Raw genomic sequence first — 25,618 nt, 5'->3', positions numbered from 1 at the left:
TCCTCACAAATATCATAACTAAAACGAAAATTTGCGAATCTGAAACAACTTTTTTCAATTTTGTCAATTTACCAAAGCGTGAAAAGATCCCTTTAAAGAAAAAACAGCTGACATTGAAATAATAGCAGACATGTTCCGCGGAAGTTATATATAAATCCGCGTCTTTGAATTATATGGCTATAGTCAAGTCGTCTTCTTTACATAGCTCGTCACACCGTTCAATCGACTCGAGCGACGACTGTGGATCATGCGACGACTGAGATACTGTTTGCATGTCGGTGAAAATCGGAGTGTAAGAATTTCCCTTTTCTTTATATTTTACGTATTGGATTGAGCAGGTTTGAGTGTGTTCGTTGAGAGCCTAAGTGAGAAGGACTTTGTGTACGTAATTCCAACCTTCCTAGTTTCTATGATTTCCGAAGCTAGGAAGGTAGGGATTACGTTCACAAAGTCCTTCTTACTTAGGCTCGTAAAGAACACGCTCAAACCCAATTAATTAGATTAAAGATTAATTATAAGCGGTATTCATAAAAACAAAACATTTTATTGTTTTTCGGTTTTATTATTTTTTTATTCACATTTTTTTTTCAATCGATAAATTCATATAATAAATTGCATGGAGCAATAGACATATATACCATTTTGAACAGGTGGTATTCATCAAGTTATATATGGCACAAACACAATAAACGGCATGGTCCATCAAATACATAAACTAAAGAAGAAAAAATTGTGTTCGAAAAAACTAAAAAAATGATCCAAAAGAAAACATTTCTATAGTTATTTTAACACTTTCATTTCAAATAACGAACAATTAACGAAATCTTATTGACATGGAAATTAAGTTTGACAAAATAATAATACTTTTTTGATACATACACAATCTCACACTGACATAACATTACGTCTATTTAAAAAAACAGTAGTTGCTAGCCATGCAAGGATATTAATATAAAGAGCGTTTTGGCACAATTATGTAAAATGGTATAATGGTATTATCTTCCGTTGTACAACCAGATAAAACCCTACTCCCAATAATAATGTTCTCAAGTTGGAGAATATTTTTTCTTTGTTGTATTTTCATATATACACTGCAGAGCGCATTATTCGGTAACCAAACGATTTCTGCAACGTTTATATGCAGAAAGAAGTTCGGGAGTAGGACGCCAATTTCAAATACTTAATCCAATCCAAATCCAATGATTACAGGTAAATGCGACTAGACCTTCCACAAGGAATGTACAAAAATGGTTCAAATAAGTTCATAGTACGTGGTAACTTATCATGCAGACGATGACAAGATTTTTTTCTTGATCTTCACCCATTACAATTTTGATTCTAAGAGATGTATTTTTTGATTAGCATTAAACATTGATTTCACCGCCTATCAATTTCAATGTTTCGATGTTGAAAAAATATTTCATTTTTCTCATTTAATAATTTGGTATGCATATAATTATAGACGTAGGATAAATGAAAAATGCTTTAAATAATTAGAAACGGCTCTTTATATGTGATAATAAATAGCTTACAAAAATGAAAAATTCTAACAATGTTTCTGTCCTTAATCAATACACACGTTCACTTCAATTTCGTCTAAAGTAAGTTTTGCTAGTGAAAGCTGCGCATCGTCGAATTGATAATAATAATGCTACATTTTCTTCTGTTGCTGATGATGAGGATGAGGATGAGGATGAGAATGATAAGGATTATGATTTAATCACATTGTTGAGGTATCACTTTATGCTACCGTCGTCCACCTGTGCATACGAAGGGTAAAAGGCACTTTATCGGCGATGACGTCATATCATCCGGACTTTGTTTACTATTCACGTCACATCCTGTCATGTCCGCGCCTGCGCGCTGCAATTTCCGCACTGCGAGACTATTGTTAGCCAAGGAAGCGTACAGCACCGGAGTCTTACTACTGTTGTCTCTCACATTTAAATCCGCACCGTTTGAGATTAACACATTGATAATACTGACGTCACCGCGGTGGGCGGCCAGGTGGAGCGCTGAGCATCCACCTGGGACGCCGTCTGGAGATCCCATAGTCAAATTTACGTCGACGCCCGCCTTGAGACAAAGTTTCACAATTTTGCGAGCGCCTCGCAAAACAAAAGCGTGAAAAGGCGTCCAACCGTCGACTTCGTGCATGAACACGTCACAAGCGTACTTCCGGTTCTGCTTCACCAGCTGCTTCCCGGTGTCATTCAGGCTGTCTTCGTCCCGGTGTAAGAGCGCAAGAAGGGTACAAGCGTCCGAGTGCAGGTCATCCATGGTCATCGAGATGCATTTAACCATCGGACCAGCGGAGGAATCAGCGGATGGTGGGTGGTTAGGTATAAATCTGGAACGAGACGATACCGATATTTCAGATATATGCAGACATTTTCTAAGAAACCTCTATTGGATCACTTTACAATCTCAGAAGTGTCAAGTAAATCACATTGAAATTAAAACTCTGTATTTATTCGTCTGGAATATATTAATCTAAAGGACAACACATGGGTATCGGTAAAAACGGGTTTAAACTTTAAAACGCTATTAAACTAAACTAGTATTATGCCATTCTAGATTCATCGTTAATTCATCTTATACGTGTTTAAAGACGGGCGATACACGTTTGAACTATTCACAGGAAACTCGTGTTGATTCATTGTTCAAGGGCCGGGATTATCATTAAATTCTGCAGATAAAAATGTCTACGCTGCTAAATTCTAAAATGAATGTAAAAGCTGAAGTCTGACACTAGCAATAATTCTTTGCTCTAAAATCCATTCTACGGCTTAAAAAAGAATTGACTTAAAATCAAGTCATCTTACATGTGACTCATAATTTGATTAGAGACAGGCTATGAATGGAAAAGAAATGCCAATACTAAGCATTATTAGGTTAACCCTTTGCATGCTGGGAAATTTGTCGTCTGCTAAAATGTCGTCTGCTGAATTTTTAAAATTAGCATTTTCTTCGATTTTTTTCAAAGAATACTATCAGAATAGCAAACAGTTTGGATCCTGATGAGACGCCACGTTCTGTGGCGTCTCATCAGGATCCAAACTGATTGCAAAGGCCTTCAAAATTCGGTTCCCGCACTGAAAGGGTTAAGGGCTCCATTATTTTCTTTAAAAAACTTTGAATGCCAAATTGTAAGTGGAATGATTCGTATAACCTTACTATTGATATTAACAATACTTTTCAAAAATTGGAAACACTACAACTTTAAAAAACTATTATTAATCTTGGCAATTTTTTAAGGTATGCCCTTATTATACCAAAGTAGGGATTAAGGGCTTTTTTCCCTTTTTTGTGAAGCGGCCTTGGCCCCCACCCCATTTTGGTAAAAAAAATGAGTTGCGAACTGTTCAAAATTGTGAAAAAATGAGTCGCGAACTGTTCAAAATTGTGAAAAAATGAGTCGCGAACTGTTCAAAATTGTGAAAAAATTAGTCGCGAACTTTCTAAAATTGTGAAAATTACAGTAGCAAACTCCTTGAAATTGTGTAAATTTGAGTCGCGAACTTCTTGAAATTTTGAAACTTTGACTCGCAGATTTCCAAAAATTGTGAAAAAACGGCCATTCTTACAAAAGGAAATAAAAACCTGGATATAGAGCGTTTTGGCACAATTATGTAAAATGGTATAATGGTATAGTTTCCATGTATACAATCAAATAAAACACTGCTCCCTACAATAACTTTCTCATGTTGGCAAATATATTTTTCTTCAACTTCCTTAAACACCACAGAAAAGGCAATACGTGAGAAAATAATTTTACATGCGAATGCACTATACACGATTTTATAAATGCGGATCAGACTCTATTCAGATGAATCTAATATTTCATCTTGGACTCACTTTATTTGGCCCTGCTATGTGAAAAGGGGGTTTAATGTGTGTACGTAAAGTGGCGACCCCGATTAGCCTTGCACTCCGCACAGGCTAATCAGGGAAGACACTTTCCGCTTTTATGATATTTTTCGTTGCAACAAAATCTCTTCTTAGAAAAAATCAAGTTAATGCGGAAAGTATCGTCCCTGATTAGCCTGTGCGGACTACATAGGCTAATCTGGGACGACACTATACGCACATGCATTAAAGCCCTTTTTCACAGAGCATGGCCCATTTATGTTCCTCGCATATCAGTCACTTTGTCCAAGACCAAAGTTCATAATGCGATATCTGGTACTAGACAAAGTCGGCCAGAAGTTAAATTCCAATTTGCTTCCCCATTTACTCTTGTGTAACTGTAGATGTACAATGTAGACACGGGAGCTTCTCGTATTGAATGAAATGGCATCAATATGGGAATGAATAATTGATGTCGGCACACTTTCGTTGATTAAAGTCGCCACTGATTATGGCAGAATTAATATAATAATCAAACGACTGATGTAGCACGACCTTCATTATCAACAACTTCATCTGAAGAATTTGTAACACAAACAACACATGGTTAAAACAACAATCGACATCTACAAAAACAAAGACAACAACTACACGGTTGCGCCAAACGTTTTTTTTATTAAGTGGATAATTTCTTAAATGAATATTTATTCTCCAACGAATAATGCACAAACGAACTTATATAACAGTCAATGCTGATTATGGAATGAACCTTTGCTCTTTTCGCAGTATTGATAGGTGAATTATTGAGTATTATTCAATAACTTCGACTTTGTCGGCAATTATTGGTGCTGAAGGTATTAATCATTGATGTCGCCTTACTTTGATTAGAGTCGCTTCTTCGTATGGAAGAAATACAAATATAATAAGAAAAAGAGTGGTGCAGCACGAACTCAATTATCGTCATCTGAATAAATTGGAATATAAAAATAAACCGATGCTTACAAGAACAATCGAGGACTTGAAAAAATAAAGACAGCAGCAAAACGGTCGCGCCAAACTTTTTTATTAAGTACTGAGTTATTCATAAACGGTTATTCATTATTAGTTGCCAAGATTAAACAAAGTATATCGGCGTGATCATAGAATGAACCAGTGTTCGTACCACGGTAATGATTGATTATGTTTTGTTCCGCGTATTCAACAACTTCGATTTTGGGCGGCAAATTTGAGTTAATTTTTCAAGATACATGTTACTAAACATATTTCGAAGTATACCGGTCTAAGCAGTGAACAAATCAAATTCTGAACCAGCGAGATATTTTACAGTGTTATAAAATTTGATAATTTGTTACAAACCTTTTATTTAGACCATAATTGTAGAACCTTGCAAACAAGTCACATTACGTCCACACAGGCTACTCCACGTAGATAGAACTAGCACAATTTTGCAACACGACAGTTCACATGGTTTGAAACTTCCTGTATGCGTACGCGTCGGTTTTAATGAACTAAACATACCACTTAACGACATTTGAAAACTTGTTATGGCACGTGTGTCACAGTTTTTGACCGATAAAACACTTGAATGCATGCATTATGATTTAACGCGCTAAGATTTAAAGCGACCTAGGGCATTTTGTATTTGAAAAAGGCAGTAAAGCTGCGTTCAAGTGTAGTTAAGTACTATTAACCCATTTATGCCCACTGGACTCTCCCATCCTTCTATATTGGATCAATTTATGTCCAAAATTAGGGGTGTCTGGTATACTCTTTTCTATATTTAGAATATTTATTACAGAAATTCCTTTAAGCAAACAGCGCAGACCCAGATGAGACGTCGCATCATGCGGCGTCTCATCTGGGTCTACGCTGTTTGCAAAGTCCTTTTTTCAGGACGCTAGGCATAAATGGGTTAAACCCACTTTCGCGGTTAATGACAATTTAACCCACTTTCGCGGTTAATGACAATTTAACCCACTTTCGCGGTTAATGACAATTTAACCCACTTTCGCGGTTAATGACAATTTAACCCACTTTCGCGGTTAATGACAATTTAACCCACTTTCGCGGTTAATGACAATTTAACCCACCTTTGATGCTTATGGGACTTAACAATATTTGGCAACAAACAAACAACCACAACATCATACCATACAACCACAACATCATACCATACAACCACAACATCATACCATACAACCACAACATCATACCATACAACCACAACATCATACCATACAACCACAACATCATACCATACAACCACAACATCATAACATACAACCACAACATCATACCATACAACCACAACATCATACCATACAACCACAACATCATACCATACAACCACAACATCATACCATACAACCACAAAATCATACCATACAACCACAACATCATACCATACAACCACAACATCATACCATACAACCACAACATCATACCATACAACCACAACATCATACCATACAACCACAACATCATACCATACAACCACAACATCATACCATACAACCACAACATCATACCATACAACCACAACATCATACCATACAACCACAACATCATACCATACAACCACAACATCATACCATACAACCACAACATCATACCATACAACCACAACATCATACCATACAACCACAACATCATACCATACAACCACAACATCATACCATACAACCACAACATCATACCAAACAACCACAACATCATACCAAACAACCACAACATCATACCATACAACCACAACATCATACCATACAACCACAACATCATACCATACAACCACAACATCATACCATACAACCACAACATCATACCATACAACCACAACATCATACCATACAACCACAACATCATACCATACAACCACAACATCATACCATACAACCACAACATCATACCATACAACCACAACATCATACCATACAACCACAACATCATACCATACAACCACAACATCATACCATACAACCACAACATCATACCATACAACCACATAGTACCATACAACCACCACATCAATAACCATACAACCACAACTATTCATACCATACACCACAACATCACTACCATACACACACATCATACCATACAACCACAACATCATCACCATACACCATACCCAACATCACTGACATACAACCACAAATACATCATACCATACAATACCACAACTCATACCATAACAACCACAACCTGCATACCATACAACCACAAACATCATACCATACACCACAACAGCATACCATAACAAACCACACATCATGAGGAAGTTGGAAATAGACCCATACACACCACCCCATCCATAAACGCATACAACCACAACCATCATACCATACAACCAAACATCATACATACACCCACAACATCATATCCAAACAACCACAACATCAGACCAAACAACCACAACATCCATACCATACAACCACAACATCATACATACAACCACAACATCATACCAAACAACCACAACATCATACCATACAACCACAACATCATACCATTACGCAGGATTTTTTTCATTTTCGATATGGGGTTTTAAAAATGTTTTAAAAATAATTTAATTCCCACCCCCACCACAAATTTCTAATGTAAAGGAAACAGTTTTCAAATGCTAATTTTGGTTAATATTTAATCTCCCTTTGAAACTAAAATCAAAGACTATGACCTATAACCAAATATAAAAAGACATGAAATATGTCGATATGAATATTTACTTTGGTAAAATCGAATTGTCAAAACTAATTATAGTACATGTATAAACATACATACATGTTTTGTTTATTTTGAACTGCACGACAACGCAATCAGTGATTATAAATAAATTCGGAAGTCACGTTTCACAATCTTTAGTTTAATCATTGGAATGTTATGGGCCAGTGTCTGAAAAACTATGCGCTAAAATTCTGAATGCAATTCGCTTTGTATGTCCGAAAACAACTTAGTAGTATGTTCAATACAAACGCGTGAATACAAATTTGTTTTTAAAAATGTTAAAATATGTTTTATTACACGTAAACGAATACTTTTGGTATTTACTCAGGAACCAAAATCATCGTTATCTATCTAATGGTATCTAATGGTAGGACAAAAATACATACATGTACTCATGGAGAAGTATCCGTGTGTAACATTTTCTAATTTAACCCATTTATGCCTAGCGTCCTGAAAAAAGTACATTGCAAACAGCGTAGACCCAGATGAGACGCCGCATAATGCGGCGTCTCATCTTGGTCTGCGCTGTTTGCTTAAAAGGAATTTCTTTGTGAAATATTCTAAATATAGAAATAAATATAATTGACATCCCTAATTTTGGAAATAAATTGATCCAATTTAGAAGGATGGGAGAGTCAACTAGGTATAAATGGGTTAATGACAATTATTTTTCCGCGTAAACGTTAATTTTACCAATCGTATGCAGTCAAATAATGAATGAATCGTGGGTCGTGATCGCGGTAGAGATTTGTTGAGTCATGCCCGGAACCTGTTAGGTAAATGTTGTTTACCAACACGCATACGATAGCAAAAACATGAAGTGATTAAGATGTTTCAAATTATAAAATACTAATTTTTAAATTCTTTTAAAATTTTAACACAATAATTAAATATATATATATATATATATATATATATATTATATTTGTTCATTGCTGCATTTTATAAATACCAACATCCATATGACTCGTATATTATATAGTACAATTTTACAATCAAATATGAAATATTTTACCTGAAGTGCATCTATTCGCGTCTAATTATCAAAAGTCAAAGCAATCGAAAAACTTGAGTCCACTGTGTTTATAAAGTTAATCGAACGAATTATATCTAGGTATATAAATAGTAGGAAACACTCCCTCCATGAATTTATAGAAAATTGAAATTTTAGAATGATTGCAAAACTACAATAGTTTTCTGCGAAGGAGTGCCAACGTGTGTAGACGTGTTAACATATTGTTTATATGATGATTCACATTTACTTTCAATACGCATGCCATTATCATGGTTATCAGGGTGCAGAATCAACGGGGTTTCCCGGGTTTTACACACGGACTGGACAGAATGTAAACAAACCGTTGAGAACTTTATTTTTGCAAATATCGCAAGTTATTGAAATGCTTTTGTAAAAATCTTTAGTGCATAAAAGACAGTTTTTTCTTGCAGTGTGTGTCAATATCTTGAGGTATAGTAATAATTCATTGAATAAGTCTGAAATCGTTGACAACATTTCACGTTGCCTGAAGCATAACCGTGTACAATGAAATGCAATTGATACCGATTTTTTTACCAAGATCACAGGCTTATTTAATAAAGTAATTCCGATGTATTTCACATTGCCATAAGCAGCATAAAAATCTGTCCTTATGCACTAGTTGAAATTCTTAAGGAGAAATACTTTTAAAAAGTTATTGGTTATAAAGCACCACTTACCGTCCTGTATACATCCATTAAAGTTAAAAGGTGGAACCTCACAAAGTCACGTGATCCTGCACCCTGGTTATGTTAGTGATATTATTATATTTTACTAAATTATCGATTATCGAATAATGTTTCCGATTTCCGATTTCAATAGATGATTATCAAAAAGCGAACATATTGTTTTAAACTTCTTACGGCTTGAGTGTGATTATGCTTGTATGAAAATAAAGCGTACATTCATGTTTGAATATATGACCTTTTAAAGATAGTCATTTAGCTTAACTTCATTACGCTTAATGAATTGTACAACAAAACTCGTGGCAGTTTGAGCTAACAGCGTAAAATCGTAAATATTACCTTAATTTTGCTCTCACTTTTATCATCAATGCACTAAAATGGCTGTCTTTCATGTTTATATCCACTACGATAATAAAGGCAGTGTTTCCTCTATCCGTATTTTAATATCGATATCAGTACCGGATCACGCGTTGTGATGTCAGGTGATCGTTTTCTACTACTCGAGTCATGTATTGGTAGCAATTTCTTAATGGCTCAACTGTACATAGAAACTGATGTTCATACAACAAAACATGGGCATACACTCGCGTGATTATTCTGATGCGCTAGATCGTGCCCTCCTCACAAAAGACCGTTGAGATGCGATAGATTTAAACATTGGCATTACGCAGCATTATTTCTTAAGTGCACACGCGTCGGGAGCCCTTTTAAGAACAAAACCTACCGACATAGACATCCGTCATGCGTGCGGACGATCAGACAATTTACGTAAATATGTAACATTTTAAAACGAAATGGGCAACGTATTCTGAGAAAATTTTTATATTTGCATTATGGGCAGAAGGATCATATGGGATACAGTCAAATTATAATAATTAATAGAGCCTTAATCACATAACGGATCTAGTAATTTTGGGTGATTATCATGTCAGTACAGGTGCGGATTTCTGATTAGGAGGCGGGTTATTGACAGATTTGCTGGGGGGTCTAGGTGGCCGCTAGGGCCCTGTTGGGTGTAGGGCAAGGCCCTGTTAGAGGGTTCAGGGGTAGGGGCGAAGCTCAACGATTTTAGTGATCCTGAAGGCTTTGACAACCACTTCTCGGGCTCGTCACGCCTTATGTTCTTTCATCAAAGTACCTTCTTATAATGCCAAAATAGTGCATAGTTTATACGTAATTCTAACAGGCTTGTAGCCGCAAAGAAATCACAGCTTTCGTCTATGCGGTTGATGGTCACGCAATCGTCGTAGTTGTGTTGAATAGCTATTGTATAATATAACACCGATCATAGCGGAAAAGGAATCCATTTAAACAGCGACACAGACGTGCTTTTTAATTGGACACGACACACTTATCAACTTACATTAGCGTAACTAGGTTGCGGTGTACGGGTTTCGAAATATCGCTTAAGTAACTACAATGACAATGTTTGCGATCTGATAATCAAACACGAGTTTTAGGTGACTGGTCTGTCGCCGATAACCATCGTGTACTGGTCATGAAACGAAATGTCAAATAGTTCTCAATATTGCTTATTCCCTTAACTGTGCTGATACATTAAAAAAAAATAGTATAATATACAAAATTTGTGCCGTAGTTGTAGGCTTGTAGCCTATGCTGTGGTTGTCGCTTCTGCTGATGATGATGTTAAAATTATAATATTTCCGTACAATAGGAACTGTGTTAAACGGAACAAATTTGTTAAATGAATTTTAATGACATTCAATTACCAACAGCATGTCATTGTGATAAGAACGCGAACTGTAACAGAAAAGTAATTCGTCCTGTGCGCTAACACAAACACCCTACCTGACGATATTTAGCTCCCACGAATCGCTTTTTTATCAGAACCCCTTACCCAGATTTCTTTGAATACGAATTCCGGGTAATCTTGTAAAGTGTTTGTCAAAGCGAGCGTTTCAAAGTAAATGAAAGAAAAGGTCTGATAATTCATTTTCATGAAACAGACACTTATAAAACCGTTCCTCATACAACCGCTGATAGTGTTTACCATTGCAATGTTTACAGTTATTCGCTTACAGGCCTAACCTCAATTTGAGGTTATCTTGTCATACTTCGAACTGGTCTGAACCCATTTGTATGCGGTTCATAGGGCCTATGGTATCTGGTCGCACTTAAAACTGGTCTGGACCCATTTTGTACGGTTCTTAGGTCCAATTATATCTAGTCGCAATTAAAACTGATCTGGACCCATGTTGTATGGTTCTTATGGCCACATAGATGAATTTAACGAAAGCTCTCACTATGGTTTTGGTTTTCGCAAACGCGTGAGGAATACGGCATCATTTGTCAGGATTTAAGCTAAGAAAATATTGCGAACATTAACTAACATATTTTCTTGTTTTACAAGGGGATTATTGACGGTAAATACGGTCTTATATTTTCAAACAAAAAAAGTTTATAATACAAGAATAAAATCAGTACGATGAAACAATTTTGAAAAACAAAACACAGGTATCGTTTTTATAACCGACAGATGCAATATATACTCTTTATGAGTACACAAAAACTACCCGAGACAGATGATGTTGTTTTTGACCTGTTTTTTTCTTCTCGTTATTTTAGGGGGGGGGGGACTCGTGAAAAATTCGTTGTGCAAGTAAATTTATATGCGATTGCATAACAAGCCTAACACTTATATGAAACGCTCTCGAGTCGGTTTCCTGGCTCTAGAATCAGTTAAAACTTATTGGTGTATATGGAGGAGATCGAAAGAACGCTCCTAGTGTGGTACGAACCCGTGACCTCTCGATCGCTAGGCGGACACCATAATCACTACGCCACGGCGACCTTATTTGCTGGAATTGAATCAATGTGATCGTCTGAACCCACAAATACGTCATGGGTCTTGATATTTTTAATGTAGTGACACCTGGCTTGGATTACGACGATGTATGCATTGTAGATGTGCCTCAAGTAACGTTTCTCTATGCCGTTACGCTTAATTTTTATTTTATTTTTGTACGCTATAAATAGTGCGTTCGTTTACCAACATATTAACTAACAAGAGGTATATCGACAGGTAAGCAGGTCTTTTATTTTCCTAAAATATATGAACCATAATTTAATTGTCAGTCATTTTTATAAATTGCAAAAAAAAATCAACACTGGCCCCGTTCTTTAATGAACGCTCAATAAATACATATAGACCGGCGCAGTCTTGCTATTTTGTTAAACATAATGTCGTATGTTCGAATAGTGGGAATATGCACTGATACATTAAAGTCTATATTTTAAATTAGGTGAAATATCGTCGAAATGCCCCCGGTTATCGTTTCTCTAAGCCATTTTGCTTTATTAGTTTCTTAATTACTAACGAGCATATCGATAAATCAAACATCACAGCGACACTGTAAAAGTCAAACTCATTACGTTCGATCCGTTCAGAGTCGCATTAAAGTACAGAAGTCGTATGGGGAAAACGAGATAGCATACATAAATGATCAACTAGTGGTGATTAATTGCCGTACTTATGCCAAAGGGCATTGGCAGCTCTTAGGCAACGTTGCTTTAACTGGAATGAAATGTTATGATAAATGGAGTTATCTTTGAGTTAAAGAGTCATTGTGATATACATGAGATAAAACGACCATACAACTTCTAACTTTTTTTTCTTCAAAAAGATGTGATTCGAAGATTTGCTGCAAATCAAACGACAATATAAAAAAAGGGTTTTCCATTTCATAATGGAAAGCAAAAATAAAACGTTCAAGTATATGGACACCGCCTGTATTCTGAATGGCAAAAATACTTAAACCGGTCATAACTTACATGGGACTTTTGTTTGCAATTAAGACATAAAAATATCGTAAAAACGTCTTAGCGCTTTAAACGTAAAATAATAGAGTTTAAGACGCGCGAATATGACAGCATAGAGATAAGATAATTAAACGATTCGTTAAATTAATGTGGCATGGCATATAAGAGTGGTTGACAATGTCCCAATAGAAGTGTAATTTATAATAATGGCAGTACGCCAACACGGAAACGATTGGCTTAATAGATTGGTGGACAATGGCCCCATGGAAGTCAAGTGTAATTTATAATAATGACAATTCGCCAACAAAGCAACGATAAACGGCTCTGCATGTATACACATTACGTTAGGTATACACATGTGATATGAGAAATAAAACGTTCAACTTAGGTCTTATCTTATTTTTTACTAAGAAATGGACATGGGTTGCATCACATCAATAAACATCGCTGACTGTGTGTGCTTTCTCCTCGTGCTTAATTTGTTTCTCACCGCCGTTGTTTATTTTATGATTTGTAACGTACAAAAAACACCAGGTACAAATTTGGCCTTCCTTGTAGAAAATGTCGCCTATTCAGTACATTAAAGCGAATAGGTTGTTTAAGTCCGCGCCAATTCAACGTACGGTTATAGTTAACTATTCACTTAAACTTAATTTGTGCAATAAATATTTCGGAACACTCTATATGTACAACAAAAAAGGCTGCATTGAAATTGATAACAAAAGACGTGTAAGCACGAATGTGACATTCAAACATACATTACACAATCCGAATTTGTTAGTGTTTCTCCATTTTTTTGATGCTCTACATTTCCGCGTAGTAGTCGTTAATATTGACAAACATTGACATTGATAGTGCGTCAGCTGCGCTACATGTTGATATATAAAGTCGGCGCTTAAATCTATTGCGATTTAGAGAAATTACTCATTCTACAAAAATGAACGCATAATATTGATCCGAAGATGGTTCACTAGACGTTTCGTCGAGGTCAACACAATGTCTTAATATCAAAACATATGAGCCTCGCTATAGCAAAACGGGGCTGAATGCATGTGTGTTAAGTGTAGACCCACAATAGCCTGTGCAGACTACACAGGCTAATCTGTGACGACACTTTATACGCCCGATCATTGCACCCGTTTTCCCAAAACTCTGCTCATATTGCTTTCAGAGATGAGACGCATTTGCTCAAATATGGTAATTAAGCGATTTTGTTTGCCCAATTTGGAAAAGTACCCGTACCAGCCAAATTGGGAAAAAAAATAAACGCAAAAAATGAAATTGGGAACATTCGCGTCGTTAACTTTTCAGATTGGGAAATGAGTGCTTTTGATTTGTTGCTTACAGATACTTTAAAATTGATAACTTAATGTTTTCAGGTTGTCAATATTATGTTTACTTAGGTTTAAGCCTTAAAGCTGTACAGGGAATTTAAAAAAAAATGTTGCATTTAATTTATCAGAAAACATGTGAAAACTTTAATAGGGCTTTTTTATTACAGTTAATCGGAAAGTTTTTTCCCGATTGGAAAAGGGCCGTTTTTCGGTAATTTTATGAAGAAGGAAAAATCGCTGTTATTAATATTTCTTATTGGGGACACATATGCGCCAGAACTAAGAGGTCGAAGTTTCGCTCCTCCGCTGCATTCTAACCGAGAAACTAATTCGCCTTGAAACAGTGTCCGTCTAGCAGTCGGACAGTCGCGGGATAGACCCACACTTTCATATAAGATATTTCATTTCAAAACCTTGCAGCGAATTATTAACTGACGGTCAGATAAAAACTCGCCAAACTTTTAGACACGGTAATTAACTATAATTTATCATTTTACCCAAAGTGACCCACCTGTGTTATTTCAATCTTTTTAAAGTGATGTCTCGGCTTTATTTCACCTGCTTCAAAAATATATGAGCCGTGCTCTGGGGAAATGGGTTTAGTCCTTTGCATGCTGGGAAATTTGTCGTCTGCTAAAATGTCGTCTGCTGAATTTCTAAAATTTGCATTTTCTTCGATTTTTTTCAAAGAATACTATCAGAATAGCAAACAGTTTGGATCCAAATGAGACGCCACGTTCTGTGGCGTCTCATCTGGATCCAAACTGTTTGCAACGGCTTTCAAAATTCGGTTCCAGCACTGAAAGAGTTAAATACATGTGCGTAAAGTGCCCCGTATAAGTCTGTGAAGTCCGCACAGGCTTGTTGGAGAAGACATTCCCCTTTTATACAATGTGTGCTTATATGAAGTATTTTATTTGGGATAATCCAGTCCCGGAGAGAAATATCGGCCGGACAGCACAGGCTATTCTGAGTTTATAGTTAATAAATAAAATATGAACGCCTGAACCAAATTTTACCAACTCACCTGAGTTGGAAATTCTTCAAGCATACACTATTTGATCGACAATTAAAAAGTTGTGCGGTTTCAAAAAATGTTTGCTTTCATCAAATATGTATGTACTGCAGAAATTATTGCTTACACTATATATGTGTACACTGTTGACACGATGTAACCGATGAAGACGCGTTGAAAATAATATTTCCGAATCATCAACGGTGGTGCGCAAATGTCAAATACATGTGTAATTAGGTAACCATCCCCCAACGCCCCACTCAACTCAAGAATCCCCCCCCATTCCCCCCCCTTTTGTATTATTTTGTCTTATTTTTCAAAGATCACCCTATGACCACGTGACCCCACATTATATTCCACTCCCACCCCACCCATTTTTTTAAACATGGAAACAAAAAAACAAAATTTTTATTTTTTTTTTTTTTTTTAAGGACCGTTCAACCATCCCACCCAAGCTATTGCTATCAAACTTGAAAATCTTATTAGTTGGTTTTATGTCTTAACACATGTTCAATAGATTGTGGAAAATATACCTTAACTCAGAATCGTCTATAAAGTACAACTTTTTTTAAACATAAGCGATCAATATGTTTCAATTATGGTCCTCTTCCACTTAGAATATGACTATATAACCTTGACCTTCCCATGATGGCTTACGTTATACTGTCAAGCACTCAAATAGTCGAGCGTGCTGTCTTCTGAAAGCTCTTGTTATGGAACTTGAAACATGGATCAATGGCAATATGAAGATTATGCATATCGTTTCACAACAAATAATTAAAAAAAATACTGACATGGTGGAGTTTCACCGGTAGGGGACTTTTATTCAACAAAATAATGGGAGAATGTAGACTATAATTATTGTACCTTTCTGTTGGTGTATTGGTTTTAGAGCCTTGCATTTTCTTTTAATTTATATAGGACATGATATTTTAATATGTAATATCATAACGTGAGGATCAAAAAGAGTCCCACTTTTTTCAATTACCCTGAAAATTAGGTTAACAGAAAGATTACACATGTTTTAATTTATTAATTTGTCATATAATGAAACAAGAGGGCCAAGATGGCCCTAGTTCGCTCACCTAAGAGGAGTCGGTTCATTCCATCTTTACCTAATGTCAAACTTGACCTAGATATTGACCAGACAAATATCCTGATCAAGTTTCATCATTATTGGACCAAAACTATGGCGTACGGAGTGTTTTTGTAAGATTTGAAATGGTGACCTATCATCAAACTTGACTGTGATCTTTCATCAACTTTGATAAAGAATGCTTGAGAAATATGAATGCTAGAGTGTTTACAAACCAAATGTGGACGGACGGACTGCGGACAAAGACCAATCTTAAAACCTCACCTGAGCAATCAGGTAAGTTAAAAAGTGTGTTTCACCGATCTGAGCCATTTTCTAACTTGTCCAAGAAATCAATAAAACCAATGTATTGACTAAGTTTCACGATGATTAGGCAAAATATGTGACTTCCATAGTGTTCAATCATAAAGTTTCTATCTATAAAGTCACATAAGGAAAACTGCCCCACCCCCCTGGCAGCCATGTTTATTGACCCATCGGGACCATTTGCAAACTCAGCTGAGTTATATACAAGAGATGTGTTTGTCAGAAACGCAATGCTCCCTTTTGCGCCGCTTTTAAGCCATATATTTAACCTTTGACCTTGAATGATGACCTTGGCCCTTTCACCACTCAAAATGTGCAGCTCCATGAGGTACACATGCATGCGAAGTATCAAGTTGCTATTTTCAATATTGCAAAAGTTCTCCCAAAACTTTAACCAAAGACAGAATGACAGACAGACAGAATTACAGACAGACAGAATGACAGACAGAGAGGCCAAAAACAATATACCCCCGATCATTCGATCCGGGGGCATAAAAAGTTATGGCCAATGTTAAAGTTTTCGGACGGACAGACGCCATATATTTGACATTTGACCTTGATGGATGACCTAGATTTTCACCTTTCACCACTCAAAATGTTCAGCTCCATGAGATACACATGCATGCAAAATATCAAGTTTCTATCTTCAATAGTGAAAAAGTTATGTCCAATGTTTTAGTCTTTTTCGGACGGACGGACAGACTGACTGACATACTGACATACTGACTGACGAACAGTTCAACTGCTATATGCCACCCTACCGGGGGCATAATAAAACCAATATTTTCACCAAGTTTCATGATGATTGGGCAAACAATGTGACTTCTAGATTGTTCACAAGCTTTTTTTACTATATAAATATAAGAAAACTGCCCCCCCCGCGACAGCCATGTTATTCAACTGACCGGAACCATTTTCTAACTCATCTCTCGTATCGAGGAAACAAATGTTCTGACCAAATTTCATGAAACTTGGGCTAAACATGTGACTTCTAGAGTGTTCACATGTTTTCACTGTATACAAAAAAAAAAGAAAAATGCCCCACCCACTGGCGGCCATGTTTTTTCACCGATCTGGACCATTTTCCAACTCGTCCGACATATCAATAAAACTGATGTTTTGATTAACTTTCATGGTGAATGGGCCAAAATTGTGACTTCTAGAGTGTTTACAATGTTTCTCTATAGCCATATAAGGAAAACTGCCCCTCCCACTGGCGGCCATGTTTTTCAACAGACCGGAACCACTTTTGAACTCAACCAACATATCAGTAAGACAGATATTTAGACAAAGTTACATGATGATTGGGCATTTAATGTGACTTCTAAAGTGTTTTTAAGCTTTTTCTTTTTTTGACCTAGTGACCTAATTTTTGATCCAGCATAACCCAGTTTCGAACTCGATCGAGATATCATTGGGTCAAATCTTCTGACCAAGTTTCATGAAGATCAGACAATAAATGTGGCCTCTAGAGTGTTTACGAACAAATGTGGACGGACGGACGGACGACGGACAAAGACCGGTCACAAAAGCTCCCCTGAGCAATCAGGTGAGCTAAACAAGAGCTGTAAGAGGACAGCGCGCTCGACTATTCGAGTGCTTGACAGTATAACGTAAGCCATCATGGGGAAATTGTTCATATTCAATAATGTATTAGATGATCTTTCAAAAATAAAAAAATATAAAAAATAGGGGGGGGGTAGGGGGGAGGCGAGAGTGGGGTATAATGTGGGGTGTGGTAATTTATTAGATGATGTTTAAAAAAAAATGGGTGGGGAGAGGTTGGGGGTGGGGGGGGGGGGTAAGGGATTCTGGGTAGGGGCGAGGGTTATTGTTTGGGTGGAATCCATTGTGGAATTCATGTAAGTGTTGTTTTGTCAAAACATTAATAAAATGTGATCATAAATAAAGAAGTTATGGCAATTTAAGCATAATGTTCAATTATCTAAGTGTAAAAGGGGCCATAATTATGTCAAAATGCTTGATACAGTGGTCTGCTCTTGTTTATAGGTTGGGGTCATGTTGGTCAACAAGTATGCAAAATATAAAAGCAATATGTCAAAGGATATATCAAATATTTGGGGTAGTACTCACAGTTTAACATATATTTATCAATAATATGCATATTATAAGTATAAAAGGGGCAATAATTCTGTAAAAATGCTTGATACAGTTGTATGCTCTTGTTTATTGGTTGGGGCCATGACGGTAAACAAGTATGCAAAATATGAAAGCAATATGTTAAGTGACTTTGAAAATATTTGGGGTAGTAGGCAAACTTTAACATTTGCTGCATATTCTAAGTGGAAAAGGGGCCATAATCATGACAAAATGCTTGATAGAGTTGTCTGCTCTTGTATATAGGTTGGGGTCATGTTGGTAAACAAGTATGCAAAATATGAAAGCAATATGTCAAGGGACAATGAAAATAATTGGGTTAGTACGAAAACTTTAACATTTGCAAACTAACGGAAACGGCACGGAAACGGAAACGCCGACGCCGGGGTGAGTAGGATAGCTCCACTATATATATTTCATATATAATAGTCGAGCTAAAAATAAATAAAAAAATACTGAAATTTAACTACAACTTAAAATTAAACAAGAGATGTGTTTCTCAGAGACACAATGCCCCATAATGCGCTGTTTTTTTACCTTTAACCTGGAAGGATGACCCTGACCTTTCACCACTCAAAATGTGCAGCTCCATGAGATACACATGCATGCCAAATATCAAGTTGCTATGTTCAATATTTCAAAAGTTATTGCAAAACTTTACTATATTAAAGTTTTAAATTTTTGACCTTTAACCTTGAAGGATGACCTTGACCTTGACCTTTCACCACTCAAAATGTGCAGCTCCATGAGATACACATGCATGCCAAATATCAAGTTGCTACGCTCAATATTTCAAAAGTTATTGCAAAACTTTACTGTAAGGTTAAATTTTTGGGACAGAATGACAGAATGACAGACAGAAGAAAGAAAGGCCAAAAATAATATACCCCCGATCTATCGAACTACTGTTTTGATATCTTTGTTGTGAACTGCCGGTACGTGTTTACGTTCAACGTCCGAAAAAAAGATGTCCGAATATAACTGCAAGGTGTTAAAACGCGAATTGAAGTTTAATTGAAACAATCATGCGTTAAATATAACTTGTCATCAATCTGACATTATTCACGGCGACTGATCCGAGCAATCTCACGGGGGGGGGGGGGGGGGGGGGGGGTTATCTGACAGATTTCACGATCTGACAATATTTACGTTACAACGGTCTCAGCAGTTAATAATACTTTTTACTTAAAACGATTTTAGAATAAATACCGTCAAGTAGATACTTATTTTTTATTCTTGTTTTTCAATTTTGTAATTCATCATTTTCCTCAATTAAAAAGAGATTTTCAACATTGGTTATGAATAAATCTGAAGGAAAAACGGCTCAAGAGACGAGTGTTTTGATTGGCTGTTCAGAAAATGTGTACGTCGACGTACGAAAATGTACGTCGACGTACAAGACGTACACATATATACGTCGACGTGTATTTCATATTTGTACGTCGACGTACAATTTTTGTACGTCGACGTACATTCTCATTTAACCTAGTAGGTCTTGTTGACTTTCGAAACAAATGGTACGCCATATATGTGTTATTAGGTTACCGTCAGGCGATCATTAAAAATCACGCGTAGCACAAGTGCTCAACCCATGCGAGTATGATCTATTTTAAGAACCGAAATGACCTTCGATGCTCCCGATGTACGGTTTATTAATTATGAAAATAGCACTAAGTTACTTACTAAAGATTTAAAGGAAAAACAACCTACATTGAAATAAAAAGCAGACATGTTCCGCGGAAATTATATATAAATCCGCTTCTTTGAATTATATGGCTATAATTTAGTCGTCTTTTTCGCATAGCTCTCCACACCGTTCAATCGACCCCAGCGACGAACTGAGATACTGTATACATGTCGGTGAAAAGCGGAGTGTAAGTTTTTACCTATTCTTTATATATTACGTATTGAATTGAGCAGGGTTGAGTGTTTTATTTGAGAGCCTAAGTAATAAGTACTTTGTGAACGTAATCCCTACCTTCCTAGCTGCTTCCTTTTCAAGAAATCCTTTACTAGGATTTCCGAAGCTAACAAGGTAGGGATAATGTTCACGTAGTCCTTCTTACTAAGGCTCTCAAAGAACACGCTCAAACCCGATTAATTGGATTAAAGATTATGTGTGTATTGTTCTGATAAAATTGGGTTAAATGCATGTGCGTAAAGTGTCGTCCCAGATTAGCATGTGCAGTCCGCACAGGCTAATCAGGGACGACATTTTCCGCTTTTATGGTATTTATAGTATCAAGGAAGTCCCTCCTTGCCGAAAATCAAATTTAGGCGGAAAGTGTCGTCCCTGAATAGCCTGTGCGGACTGCACAGGCTAATCTGGGATGACACTTTACGCACATGCATTAAGCTTAATTTTCTCAGAACAAGACATAATTATAAGCGGTATTCATCGAAGCAAAACATTTTATTGTTTTAGCGTTTTTATTTTATTTATTAACTTTTTTTTTCAATCGATAAATTCATATAATAAATTGCATGGAGCAATAGACATATATAACGTTTTGAACAGGTTGTATTCATCAAGTTATATATGGCACAAACATTATTAACGGCATGGTCCATCAAATACATTCACTAAATAAGAAAAAATGGTTTACGAAAAAACGAATACATTTTTGTAGCTATTTTAACACTTTCATTTCAAATAACGAACAATTAACGAAATCATATTGACATGGAAATTAAGTTTGACAAATTAATAATACAGCTAATTTTTCGATACATACAAAATCTTTAAATGACATAACATTACATCTAATTTTTAAACCACCAATAGTTGCTAACCATGCAAAGATATTAATATAAGAGCGCTTTGGCACAATTATGTAAAATGGTATAATGGTATTATGTTCCGCTGTACAACCAGATAAAACCATGCTCCCAATAATACTTTTCTCAAGTTGGCAAATATATTTTTCTTTGTTGTGTTTTCATCTATACAATGCAGAGCGCTGTCGGACCGTATTTGGTACAAAAACGAATATGTACAAGTTTGTACCATATTCGGCCGAATATGGTACAACTGTCTAATTGTACCATATACGTATCTGCAGTTTTGGGGTAAAATGCCTGACCGAATATGGTACAAACTTGTACCATATTCGGATGAAAAATGTACCACATTCGTTCCGAATATGATACACACTCATCATCGTAATCATCATCATCATCATCATCGTTATCTCATCATCATCATCATCATCATCATCATCGTTATCTCATCATCATCATCATCATCATCATCATCATCATCATCACATCAATTATCAACACCCCAATGATCATCATCGTTGTTATCTTTACCAACACCACCATCATCATCACCATCAAAACCAACATCATCATATCCATTATCATGATCGTAATGGTGATCACAAAAGTTTTTTTTGTGATGATAATGACAGCGATGTTTTCGGTCGATAATGAGGATGTTGTGATGATGATGACGACGATGAGAATATCATCATCATCATCGGCCAATAAACATCGCCATCATCATCATCACAAATATTTTGTTATCATCATCATCATTATCATCATCGTCGGCCGATAAACATCGCCGTCATCATCATTTAAAAACTTATCATCATCATTATAACCATCATCATCGTCCGATAAACATCGCTGTCATCATCATCCCAAAACGTTTGTTATCATCATCATCATCATCATTATCATCATCATCATCATCATCATCACCACAATCATCAAACCCCAATCATCATAACCACTGTCATCATCATCACCACCACCATCATCATCACAATTTTTTTACCATCATCATCATCACAAATGTTTTGTCATCATCATCATCACATATTCATTTTACATTTTGTATTTTATAATTTGTTTCATTCAAGAGATTCAACAAACTTGTACTTTTTTCATTTATTGGTATACTGACAGGATTTTTCAAAGTAATATTGAAGAACATAGAACAGCATTTAAATTTTAATCCAACTGTAGCATTTTGACAAGACATAATATACATATATACATTCATTTTAGTAGCAGCCAAAATATCCCAAATGTGCTTCGTAAAAAGTTACCAGTAAATGAGCAAATGACAACAAATTTCCGGTAGAAGAACATAATCATCAATCACAAAAATAACATAACAGGTTTCCAAACACCGATATACATGTATATTTCACCTGTAATGTCTGTACATGACATCTATGATATCATACCAACCGATTCCACTAACACGCAAACGCAGCCATGCGTTTGCCCATTTTGGCCCCTTGATGATTTCTTTTATTGCCGAAATAAGACCGCTGTTTCTGCCCGCTCTTGTTAATAGGAAACGAACGCTAACAGGATTTCTGTTACTAGTATCTAGTCCAATATCCGGCCGAATGTAAATTCTAGGTGTTTGCAAACTCATTGACCTTATTAAATCTCTAAAGGGTTTGCCGACCTTCGCCAACACAAACTGGATTGACGGGTTTGATTGTATGCAGAACTTAAAAATTTCAACTTGAATGTGAAGTGGTAACATCAGAAATGGAAAAGTCGTTCGCTTCTGTGCCCTCCTATTGTTTATCATATCTTAAAGCTCTTTCAGGGCTGAACACACAGAGACGTCACCGTTGTCGCCAGAGTCACCGTTGTCGCCGGAGTCACCGTTGTCGCCAGACGCAGCGTTGTCGCCGGAGTCACCGTTGTCGCCGGAGTCACCGTTGTCGCTGGAGTCACCGTTGTCGCCGGAGTCACCGTTGTCGCAAGAGTCACCGTTGTCGCCAGACGCAGCGTTGTCGCCAGATGCAGTGTTGTCGCCAGACGCAGCGTTGTCGCCGGAGTCACCGTTGTCGCCAGACGCAGCGTTGTCGCCGGAGTCACCGTTGTCGCCGGAGTCACCGTTGTCGCTGGAGTCACCGTTGTCGCCGGAGTCACCGTTGTCGCAAGAGTCACCGTTGTCGCCAGACGCAGCGTTGTCGCCAGATGCAGTGTTGTCGCCAGACGCAGCGGTGTCGCCGGAGTCACCGTTGTCGCCAGAGTCACCGTTGTCGCCAGACGCAGCGTTGTCGCCTGACGCAGCGTTGTCGCCAGACGCAGCGCTGTCGCCAGAGTCACCGTTGTCATACGACTGTTCTAAGCGTGATATTATGTCCTTGTACACGCGTTGATTGATACGGATACTAACGTAATGCATGCCAAATCCTTCTGGGAAATACCCCAATGCAATTGTTCCAACATCACCATCGAACTTTCCATCTGCTGACACAATTGATGAGTGTTCTAGTCCTCGGGTAGAAACTACCAGGCACTGCAAATTATATTCTCTCATAAGTGCAATGAGCGTGAGGTTGTCGCCGTATGTCCCATTCTTAGACATATTCTTTACGTATTCATCAAATGTTTCATCATAGACAAAAGTTTCATAGAAATATCTGTTTTCTACAATGTGATGGACTGCTTCCTTACGTAAAGCATCTACGTCTTTGTATATACCAATTTTACCAAGTTGATGCGATATAGCAGCAAATTGACAATTTCCATCCGGATTTGGGTCCATGGCAATATTCACCCCATCCAACAACTGCAGATTTTCATGGTGTGTTAAAACATGATAGTACTTAGTTCTGTGATTTTGTTTCTCTAAGCGGTTCTGTTTTAATGAATGTTTTTTAATTTTTCGTTGTTTCTCTAACGCAACAGTTAGGCTAGTCATGTTTTCGACCCCAACCGATTTGCTTACGAATCCAAGTTCGGGTTTGTTCGGTACTTGAAATGACACGATATAAACACCATTTCGTTTTACTTTTTCTACCTTGCCTTCGATAACATATCTTTTGGTTGGCACCCTGGATTTTCGAAAGGGATAGCGAATTAATACTGTCTCTCCTACTTTGTACTTGCTTGGGGAAGTTGCGTTTTTCAACAGCGACCTGTAAGCCTTTTTATTTGCTCGCCGTATGGTTTTCTTTATTTCACGAGAACTATGACGTTCTTTGGTAAAACATGACTTCTTCCGTAGTAGGCTTCAGAGGGCGTGAGACCCCCAAGAACTCGTTTGAAACTTGTGTTTATGGCATAGGCTAAATCTTGAAGCCCTTCGACCCAGTTAAATCCACGTTTACTTTTTGTTGCAAATAGAATCTTGGCCTTTATAACACTGTTTGACCTTTCACACTTGCCCTGTGATTGAGGATGATACGGCCTACTATTGATCATTTTGATGTTGTACTTGTTCAACAAAAGTTTCATACTAGGGCCTTTAAATTCCAGTCCGTTGTCACATTGGATGATGTCAGGGGCAAGGTTAACCATCAACACGTCCTCTAATGCCTTTGCAACTTCACGCGAACTCTTCGTTTTCAGGGGTTTTGGCATAACGTACCTAGAATAAACGTCCACGACTTGTAGAATATAACTGTATGTGGACCCCTTGTAGCTAACACTTTGATTTTTCATGTTAATTATGTCAATCTGCCATCTTTTGCCTGGTTCCTCTTCTGTAATTGTCTTTGGCTTTGGCTTGTTTGTAAATCTCGGATACTTCTCATGGTAATACTTGCTATTGTACAGTATTTCAAGGATAGCTTGTTCCGAGAACCCCGTGTAATTTACTTTCAGTTTGTTGTAAATAACCCTTGCTTCACATCCTTTGTTTTCCATGAACATCTTCTCAACAAATCTAGGAAGATCTTCTTTCACAAGGACTTGCTT

General features: G+C 36.9%; 1 protein-coding gene across 3 annotated transcripts; it reads right to left on the bottom strand.

Annotated features, from left to right (window-relative positions):
- Nucleotides 1-780: 780 nt before the first annotated feature.
- Nucleotides 781-9,826, bottom strand: LOC127850671 (uncharacterized). Of its 3 annotated transcripts, none has more exons than XM_052383862.1 (2): nt 9,628-9,826; nt 781-2,350 (listed from the first exon to the last, which is right to left on the bottom strand). In XM_052383862.1, exons 1-2 carry the CDS (start codon nt 9,678-9,680, stop codon nt 1,747-1,749), a joined length of 657 nt encoding a protein of 218 aa, XP_052239822.1. In that variant the 5' UTR covers nt 9,681-9,826; the 3' UTR covers nt 781-1,746. The 3 variants fall into 3 exon arrangements, with proteins under 3 accessions (XP_052239822.1, XP_052239823.1, XP_052239824.1); XM_052383863.1 differs by lacking the exon at nt 9,628-9,826 and adding an exon at nt 8,585-8,765; XM_052383864.1 differs by lacking the exon at nt 9,628-9,826 and adding an exon at nt 5,206-5,592.
- Between the last annotated feature and the right edge of the window lie 15,792 nt (nt 9,827-25,618).

The sequence above is a fragment of the Dreissena polymorpha genome, chromosome 11, assembly GCF_020536995.1.
Source record: "Dreissena polymorpha isolate Duluth1 chromosome 11, UMN_Dpol_1.0, whole genome shotgun sequence".
Classification (NCBI taxonomy): domain Eukaryota; kingdom Metazoa; phylum Mollusca; class Bivalvia; order Myida; family Dreissenidae; genus Dreissena; species Dreissena polymorpha.
The sequence above is the reverse complement of the archived record's forward strand: the minus strand, read 5'-3'. Positions and strand labels throughout refer to the sequence as shown.